Source organism: Taudactylus pleione, unplaced genomic scaffold (genome assembly GCF_031769625.1).
Source record: "Taudactylus pleione unplaced genomic scaffold, aTauple2 ptg000209l, whole genome shotgun sequence".
NCBI lineage: Eukaryota > Metazoa > Chordata > Amphibia > Anura > Myobatrachidae > Taudactylus > Taudactylus pleione.
Window position 1 is genome coordinate 1,508,728 of NW_028284611.1, and position 10,372 is coordinate 1,519,099.

The 10,372-nt window shown below is 43.7% G+C and overlaps 1 protein-coding gene across 2 annotated transcripts in view; it reads left to right on the forward strand.

Annotated features, from left to right (window-relative positions):
- LOC148517805 (serine protease 33-like) overlaps window positions 1–9,950 on the forward strand; it is a 30,778-nt gene extending 20,828 nt beyond the window's left edge. For both annotated transcript variants that reach the window (XM_088478166.1, XM_088478165.1), the window contains exons 2-5: window positions 613–823; window positions 2,319–2,590; window positions 7,545–7,714; window positions 8,964–9,950. In XM_088478166.1, coding sequence (XP_088334292.1) covers window positions 613–823; window positions 2,319–2,590; window positions 7,545–7,714; window positions 8,964–9,197 — 887 coding nt within the window. In that variant the 3' untranslated portion in view covers window positions 9,198–9,950. The remainder of the gene's footprint in view (window positions 1–612; window positions 824–2,318; window positions 2,591–7,544; window positions 7,715–8,963) is intronic.
- The last annotated feature ends 422 nt before the right edge of the window (window positions 9,951–10,372 follow it).

Sequence of the window (10,372 nt, forward strand, 5' to 3'; positions counted from 1 at the left end):
CCACCCATCGACCTGGTGGTGAACACATCAGTGCTTGTGACTGGGTCTGAATGACCCCCTCAGTGTGCTTTGCAAAAGAGATCATGCATGTCTGCCATATCAAGACCACCAGGAAATTGGCAATTCTAAGCTGACCCGATACCCAATGGAAGGATATATCAGGTGGCTGTACACACTGCACGATCCGGTGTAAAACCATGCGATATACCCTTTCATCCTGCATTCACCTGCATGTAGCCATTAGCAATGTCGTCCCATCTAACGTGCAGCACATAAGATGGGATAACATAGCTGATGGGGCACGTGGATGCACATTTCAGTGTACACACTGATAGATATAGAGATATATAATTCCGATCTTAATGTGTACCCCTCCTAAGAATTCTCTGAAAAACAATATTTAAGAAAAATAACAGTATAACGCTGCAAATAAATAATAATAATTAAACTAAGACCTGGCACATAATGAATACAGTGTATCTAATTTAATATTTGTATATATTTTCCAAAGATTTAATGTGTACGGAATTCTAGAACATGTCTAAAAATGGGAATATGAGATAGGAACTCTAGGTGACCTTACACTAATTTAATTCATTTAATATATTTTAGTATATCCGGCTGCTGTATTTTCTGACTTAACGACTCCGGCACAGCCAGCCTGCGGAAATCCAGTGATCACCAGTCGGATAGTTGGCGGTACAGATGCTACTGAAGGAGCGTGGCCCTGGCAGGTCAGTCTGCGGTACCAAGGTTCCCATATTTGTGGTGGGTCCCTGATCTCCAACCAGTGGATACTGACGGCTGCACACTGCTTTGAATGGTAAGCTGCACTCTTGGTATGTACAGGCGAATTACATTTGATTCCCAAGATGGAAGTGGCATTTCCTCAGTCAGTCCTGTATCTCCCGGACCCTGATTTATAATCTTAAGCTGTTCTAAACTTCACTATATACAGTATATATTGGATACTAAATGGCAAAAGGCAAAATTCTTCCAGCAGAACATCACCCACCTTGCTGAAGGTCTTCCTGCCAGTGTCTCTTGGATGTCCTCTCCACCGAAATTATATTAATCTTTCCAGCAGTCATCAGAAGTTATGTACCTGACAACTCAATTTCAGTAGAAAACACAATAATAAATAAACCCACTCAAGCTCACTGCCTGGGTGTCATCCTTTACTTGTGTGTGTCCAGGTCTCCCACGATCTGTGCTGGCCCCGGGTTACTGAATGTCTTTCTGACATTTAGCATTGGAATGTCCTCTCCTCCTACTCGATCTTTCAAAAACAGTTAATATTTCCAGCGGCCAATAATAGTTACCAACCTGACATTTCTATTTCTGTTGACAATAAGTCTTACCCCTCACCTGTCTAGGTGTCATCATTGACTGTTTGTCCTTTGTTCCCTTATATCCCATATCTATCCAAATAATAGAAATGTGTAGAGTAACCACATACTTTACAGGAAACACACAAGACTTTAAGCCATGCTCCGGTATCACTAAACACTAGTAAATCCCTTCTAAATGGTCTTCTCCTAACCAGACTTTCACCAATACGGAATGCAGTGTTCAGACTAATTTTCCTCACTAAACAGATCATGCGGAGTATTTTTTTTTTATCCAATTTAATGTTTTTCTACTGTGCATGTGCACCGAAAGTTCTTACACATCCCACCCCCTAGGGTGACTGGGATGAATTTTGTTTCAATGCTTAGGGCAAAGGTTCCCAAATGTGGTCCTCAAGGCTCCCCAACAGTTCAGGTTGTAGAGATATCCATGGTTGAGCACAGGTGACGTAATTAGTACCTCAGTCAATTTGATTTAACCACCTGTGCTCAACCATGGATATCTCTAAAACCTGAAGTGTTGGGGAGCCTTGAGGACCGCGTTTGGGAACCTCTAGCTTAGGGTGTGATGAGTCAGTGATTTTGTGCAAAAATGCTGAACTGCAGTTTCCAGAGATTTTCTGCTTTAGTATCCTCCGTATGGAATTTAGGTGCCTATGGGGCTGTAATCTGGCCAAATACATCAAGCTTGGCCCCCATTTACAATGCCATCTTCAGATGGTATACGTCGTTATAGCCTGGACAGCCGGATATCGTGGAACTGTCCCAGCATGATGTATTCTGGTGGACACAAATCTTGGTAAGGTCATGATGATCAGGGGATATGATCCCAATAAAATTGCAATCATTGACCCTTAAGAGCTGTTTCTCTTGGGATTGTTCGACTTGTGAGACCGCTGAGTAAATGTCTTCTGAAGTTTTATATATATTTATTTATTTATTTATTTTAAAGTTGTTTTTCTCATTTAGGTCTAAAAGTCCTTCAGTCTACACAGTTGTCCTGGGCGAGTACCAGCTGCAGGTCACCAGTCCTCACCAGATTGTGTCCAGTGTGCAGAATATAACGGTGAACTCCCAGTACAGCGGTGCTGGTTCCAAAGGAGACATCGCTTTGATTAAATTGTCCAGTCCTATTACTTATACTGAGTTCATTCTGCCCGTGTGCGTGCCTCAAGCCTCCATGAGCTTCCCATCCGGGATGAACTGCTGGGTGACTGGATGGGGTAACACGGGATATGGCGGTAAGAATACACAGTAAGGTATAAAGGTATTTCAGTAACTGTTTAGTAGAGATGAAAAAAAAAGTTAAAACTGGTCCTTGGAACATTCTCTTCAGTTGGTTGAGGTATAAGACCAGGGTCGGGATGCAGCAACGGCAGAAATGTGGTCAAACCCCCAAAATGCGGGTTTGACTGCATTTCTCATATGTACCAATTCCAGGGCTTGGGTGCAGTGGGTAATGCCATTAAAGCCTATGGGCTTATATTTGGAGAGTGCTGTGAGAGGGATCCAATCAGATCACTCCCAGCACCCCCTGCATCACGTGTGGTGGTCTGCGCATGCACAGAATGATGCCAGAGGGACTTCTGGGTCATAGACCTACAAGACCCTCATTCGCAAAGGACAGATTTTACGAGGGAGAGCTGTCCTTTGTGATTTTCTTAAAGCATACCGGCGTAACTAACGCATAAGTAACGCCGCCATGCATGAGAAGAGCGGCGAGGTGAATCACATCCCGAATGCGATGCATCATGCACCCTGCCCTAGAACTGACGGGCTGCATCACTGAAACTTCTCACCTCTGCTAAAATAAAATGTTCTGCACTGAAATGTCATTTATGTGAAATATCAGCAGACCTTTGCCTAGCTCTACAATGTTAGTTTCCTCTGACGATAAATTAGCACCTCATCAAATAGCACTAAAACCGCTTTACTAAGTGTGTTGGGTTTTACATATAATGAAACTGCTGACAGATGATATCTTATTGCATTTGTTCCATTATAGTTTTTTATGGTTGCCCATAGTTACATAGCTGGGGCGACCAGTAGGGAGGGGGTCATTCCAGTCAGGGGCTGGCTGGCAACTTTTAGCCTGGGGGGCAAATGCATGCAGGCGGCCCTGGCAGAGGAGTAGCGTGCAGTCAGGGTGCCCGAAAGAAAGTGCGTGCTACGCCCCCCCCCGTCCTCAAGTGTTCTAGGGAGGAGGCGGGTATGGGATTAATGTAAGGTAAAAATAAAGATTAGGGGCAGCCCCCTGTCGTAGTGCCCATATGCAGTGCCACCCTGTGCCACAGGAGAGGACACCCTTATGCAGGCCTCAAGTAGTGCCCCCGGTAGTGATCCCCCCTATGCAGTGCCCCTTGTGCCCCCAGTAGTAAGCCCCTTTTATAGTGCCCCCAGTAGTGGTGACCCTTATGCAGTGCCCCTTAAATAGTGGCCCCAGTTGTAGTCTTCCCCCTATGCAGTACCCCTAGTATTGCCTTTTATATAGAGCCCCCAGCAGTGGTCCCTCGATGCAGTGCCCCCAGTGGTAGTCCCCTCCCCCCTATGTAGTGCCCCTAGTAGTAGTCCCCTCCCTTCTATGCAATGCCCGTAGTAGTAGCCCCCCCCCAGTACTAGTCCCCCCCCTTGTAGTGCCCCCAGTAGTAGTCCCCGCCTTGTAGTGCCCCCAGTAGTAGTAGTCCCCTCCCCTTGTAGTGCCCCCAGTAGTAGTAGTCCCCTCCCCTTGTAGTGCCCCCAGTAGTAGTAGTCCCCTCCCCTTGTAGTGCCCCCAGTAGTAGTAGTCCCCTCCCCTTGTAGTGCCCCCAGTAGTAGTAGTCCCCTCCCCTTGTAGTGCCCCCAGTAGTAGTAGTCCCCTCCCCTTGTAGTGCCCCCAGTAGTAGTAGTCCCCCCCCTTGTAGTGCCCCCAGTAGTAGTAGTCCCCCCCTTGTAGTGCCCCCAGTAGTAGTAGTCCCCTCCCCTTGTTGTGCCCCCAGTAGTAGTAGTCCTCCCCTTGTAGTGCCCCCAGTAGTAGTAGTCCCCTCCCCTTGTAGTGCCCCCAGTAGTAGTAGTCCCCCCCCCTTGTAGCGCCCCCAGTAGTAGTAGTAGTCCCCCCCCCTTGTAGTGCCCCCAGTAGGAGTAGTCCCCCCCCTTGTAGCGCCCCCCTTGTAGAAGTCCCCCCCCTTTGTAGTGCCCCCAGTAGTGGTCTCCTCCTTATAGTGCCAGACACCCCGCAGTAGAGACATAATATAAAAAATAAAAAAAAAAAAACACTTACCTGACACCCGCTCCTGCTCCTGGTCCCGCCGCCGATATCAGCTCCTCCGTCCGCCGCTTTGCATTATGGGAGTGACGCGTCATGGGAGTGACGCGTCACTCCCATTACCCACTGCGGCAGCCGGAAGATGTCCGGCTCTGGCAGTGGGAGCAGCAGCCGATGAGTCTGTCCGACTCTCATCAGCTGCTAAAGCAAACACACAGCTGCCGGCGCCAGTGGCTGTGTGTTTGTGCTGTGTAGCACTGACCGAACTCCGTCCGGTCAGCGCCACACACGCGGTGCAGTCTGTGTCACAGTGACACAGAAGGCCCGCATGACGCTGCGGCCCTGGGGGCACATGGCACCCTGCCCCCCAGCCCAGCCTGCCACTGATTCTAGTCATGAACATCCTGTGGGAGATATAGTATAAATGTATACAGCCAAAACAAAGACAACCAAAATGCCAACGTAAATGTAGCATCAACACAAAAAGCCATTGGTCTGTACCCTAGCAGGATCCTGCCGTGAATGTGACCGGGTCACTTGCAGTCACTCCATAGAAATGAATGGAGAAGCACTGATTGGCTGAGCATGGGATCTCAGAGATCCGGGGCTAGTTACTGATTTTGGGGAGGGTTACATTTTTTTTTTCTTACCTTTTAGCTATTTGACTTCTCCGCTAGCTATCAGACATCTAAGACGCCAGCGTTTGAGCTGCCGGCCGTCAAGTGCGGCTGTGTCAATTTAATATGACATTATGACTGCCGACATTTTTAAGTGTCTACTTTTTGGTTGTCGACCATATGCATCGTCTATATATTTTAAATATTGAAATTTTGACTCTGTTGACATTTCAACCTGTCTATATATTATTTACAATATGTCCTTGTCTGCCTTATGTCTATGTGAAAGCTCGGACTGTCTACATCTTGACGGTACTTGTCGACATTTTGGTTGTTAAAATAATGAACCTGCTGACATTATGGCGTTTACATTTTGACTAATTATATACTGTGCAACATATTGTATGTGGGATGTTTTTATACACTCTGGGTTACTACACATACTGTATCAGTGACAATAGGACATAATTGAGTAAAGATACAAAGAATCAGGTTTAATTATTATTATCAGTATATAGCACATTTCTCCTAATAGGACTCAGGACCTCATTCAGAGTCGGTCGTAAGCGGCCGCTCGGTCGTACCCAGCGATGTTCGCAAAACAGCGCATGCGTAAGTTTCGCAATGCGCGTGCGCAAACTAGCTGTTGCGATCGGAAATTTCTCTCTCCTTGAACTCAGCCAGGTTTGAGTGACAGGATGAGCCGTTTGTGGGTGGTAACGGGAAGGTGCTTGTGAACGGGGGAGTGGAGATCCGGACGCAGGCGTGCCTGACTATGCAAACGGCGTTTTATGGGAGTGCATAATTAACTAAGTAGTGTCATGGCACATGTGACATGGGTGGTTTTTACACTGACTAGATCGTAGTGCTTAAGAGAGAGTATGGTCAGCCTTAAGCTCTACGACCAGCTCCGATGGTTCCCGATGGTCTCGATTAATCCTTATAAGCCCGGAGATGACGTGTATTGCGAACGAGAAGGGGGCGTTTTTTTAGTCTTACGGCCGCATCCTCCCCTTGCTCATCCAGCTAACGATCACATCTTAACGACGCAACTTACGAGCGCTTCATTTACATATTCGGCCCCTTTTCCCTTAAGACCGAGCAGCCGCAACGACCGACTCTGAATGAGGTCCTCAATGCTTTGTTTGCCTTTACAGCGCAAAATACAAAACAAGCTTAACAAGGGACATTAGTCAAATACTTTGAACAGAAAATACTTGAATTTATTTTTGAAGGATTTTTAGAGTGGTTTTATATGATTATATAAACAGACAGCAGTTTATTCATAAAAGATGTATAACAGATATATATATATATATATGTATGCATGTATAAATAAATAGTTTATGTACTCAGAAAATGTATATAAAATATATACTTAGCTAAGGTTTAGACACAATGCATAGATATGCAGCATTGTGTGTGTGTGTATATATATATAATATATATATGTATATATATATATATATATAGTGTGTGTATATTTAGTGTAAATATGTACTAAATTACATGCATGACAGGGGAAAGCTGCACTCTTGCCTTGAATGAGCCATTAAGATCAGCAAAAAATGTTTGGTTTTTTTTGCCTTTTCTCCATATTAATATTTTATGTTCATCCTCTCTTATATGTTGAAATTGGTTGTGCAATAAGATCATGAATTATTTGTTGGCACCTCTTGTTGCAATGTGCATTACTTTTAAGCATATGTAAATGTTTATAAGACTTATTTAAGCACTATCTGTACTTTGTATTTATAGTAACCGAATTTTCTAGAGCTACAGCTAAAGGCCACTTTTCTTTTATTTCTTTTCTTTTATTCTATTATATTCTGTATGTGTTATTTATATATTAACTGATTTCACCATATTTGTCTGAATCATTGAATAAATAGTTTTTTATACACTTTTACTCATGGTTATTTAATATTGCACTTGCACTTTAAAGTTTGTGAGACGCCTGTCGCTGGATTGATTCACCTTTGTCTATTCCTTATATAGGACTCACGCCCTAGCCCTATCACTTCTATCTAGCTGACACCTATTGGTAGAGCGTCCCCCATTTTCAGATACCTTAATAGGTGAATTCATATATAATGAATCACGTGGTTGGCGCCATCACCATTACATTGTAATAAAAAAAAAAAATATATATATATATATATATTCTATTATATTGTATATCGGAAACTCCTTTCCATAGATCCTGCGTTTGCCTCTGCACTTAGCGTGCCTCTGGTAACAGTCCATGGTAATATTACTTTCATGCTATGATTTATCTCGGGGATTGTCTCATTGCTGATTGATAGATTAGTATATATAATGTCTGTCTGTCCGCAGTGAGTCTGCCATACCCAGGGACTCTGCAGAAGGTGATGGTGCCACTAATCAGCAACAGCGCATGTGACCAGATGTACCACATCAACTCCGGCCTCAGCTCCAGCACGCCAATAGTCCCTAATGACCAGATCTGTGCCGGGTACCAGGCTGGACAGAAGGACTCCTGCCAGGTATGCCCTCTTCCCAGATGAGCTCTATCGATCCCTGATAATGCGATCAATGATGACATGAGTATTGTGCTGCAGGCAACCACGCTTGGCTATATTGTCCACAGAAACCTCCAGATCTAGAACAGGTTTCTTTTAGTACATAATAATGCAAATGAGAAATGCGGTTAACCCGCATTTTTCACCTTGCCGCATCCAGCCCGTGATGGCATGGCATCAAACTTAGGGGGTAGGACTGCCGACTGCAATAAGTAGAGCATCCCTCGGACGCTCTGGGGGGCTCTGCAGTTGGGCTAGTGGCTGCAGGGTTCCATTCCAGGCACCCTGCAAACCAGAAGTAGATGTCTGTGGGGCTGTGACCGCGCCGATTGCACCACTCACACTCTCCCAGTTACAGCTCTGTATGTAGTAGTTTATGGAGAGCCACAAAATCACCAGCAATCTGCTATTGTAAAAACTGCACTGTACCTTTTTTATGTTGTAATAGGGTCACTGCGTGTAATAGGGTCACTGCGTGTAATAGGGTCACTGCGTGTAATGGGGTCACTGCGTGTAATACGGTACACGTTTAATAGTAAAAAATTACACCAGAAAATAAAAGAAACAAACAGAGGTCCCCTTTTGTATGAGGCCTCTATCAGCAGTTACTGTACATGGCATATACTGCAGCGTTACAATATAGCAGCTGAGCACAAATACATTTTTCTGACATTTCTCTGCCACTTTTTTACATAGTAAAACTAGCATGGAAACATGGCGGGTAGTTACAATTGACGCTTTTATATAGCGATGTGCGGTTTTGTTTTCCTGTAAAAAAAAACAAAACAAAACACCCAAACTTTGGGGTTCCGAGTCTAATCGAGTCCCAGCTCAGGTCTGCTGTAATTTCGGAACTCTCATTTAAAAAACAAATAACGGGTTTGGGATTGCATGTAAACAGATCCAAATTACATGGTTGTAGCTGTTTACAGTATATCTATTTTAAAGAAATCCAAAACTGGGTGGTTTTACCAAAACATGGGGTCCGAGCTCATCCCTACTTCTATAGCACATTAAACATGTAACTTTAGTCAGATGACTTTTCTTTATCTGTTTTTTTTTTTTTTTTCTTTTTTTTAATGACTGCATCTTGTCATGGCCGTAATAATAATTGTATTGAAGACACCAAAGGCAAATGCTTTGGAATTGTGAGATTATTAAGTGTGTTCTCCAAAACCTGTAAATAGCTGACTATTAGTATTTTATCTTGCAGGGAGACTCTGGAGGACCCCTGGTCTGTGCCATTCAGGGGGTCTGGTATCAAGTTGGCGTTGTGAGCTGGGGAGACGAGTGTGCCTTGGCTAACCGGCCTGGAGTTTACACCTATGTTCCTGATTACTATAGCTGGATATTATCCGATGGAGCATTGAGGAACGTTCCGTCATCCGTTCCTGGCGTTGCCGCATCGGTGCTGCTACTAGTGACCTGTTTGCTAGTGCACAGTTGATGCATCATTATTGCTTGTATTACTGTTAATTTATTGATAATGATTTACAGTCTTTTACAATTGGGAACAAACACTGCAATAAAACAAAACCTAATAGACAGATCGGCACTAGGACTGCTCACAAGTCTGCGACAGCAGGCATATTAGGTACATGAGGGTGAGTGCCATGGATTGTGTATGGGTCCAGTCAGATTTGCCAAGGGGAAACGTGCCTAGTGGGGATGTGTGGTCCAGTCACCCACCAATGTTGGTTTGGGAATCAGTCGGTTGTTTGCATATAGAACGACATTAACTGTAGGTTTGAGTGATCTGTGAAGAGGGGGCTATTTGGGTACAAAAGCCAAATGTAGATCAGGGAATATCATAAAACTTCCTAAAATTTGTGTTTTTATGAAATGTTTGAAATTTAGAGACTAAGGAAAAGCTGCTTATGTATGAAGGAAATAACCTAAAATAGTGGGAGAAGCCTGAAAATGAGAGTGAGTAATAAGGGAGGACGAGAGGCGCAGATATCTGTGAGGGTAAAGAAATTTTACACGGAAGATGTTCTTAGAGAAAGAAAGAGACTTATGTTGATGTAGTTGGATATAAGCTTTATATCGGTTGAAGATGTATCGTATACAGTATATGACCTCCCGACTGAGCTCTAATTTAGAGAGATACTGCATCGAGATGAGCTAGTTACACTTCTATGGGCTATTTCTTTTTATTGTGTATGTAAACTTTTTAAAATTAAAGTTGCAATATTTTATATATTCAGTGATATTTTTTTTCTTCTTTTTCATATTTCTACACCCCTCTCGCAGCGCTGGGACTGACACTCACACAGCTGCATGGATAGAGGACTATCACTCATTTATGCGCCTACTGTAGGTTTCTTTTTTTTTTTTTTACAGAAATCATATAGGAGAATTAGATGTGCGGGTTTGGATTTCTGAAATCCAAACATACTATAATGTAGGGGTTCCGAGAAAGAACCGGGTCAATGTTAAACTAAGTCCGGGTTCTGATCTGTTGCCGGTTCGGAATTCTGATTTAAAAAACAAATCTCTGGTTTTGGATTCAGACATTTTAGCTGTTTTTGGATTCAGACTGTTTTTGTCGATTTTTAATCCAAAACACTTGGTGGTTTTGCAAAACCAACACACAAAGATGAATCCAGATCCAAAACTCGG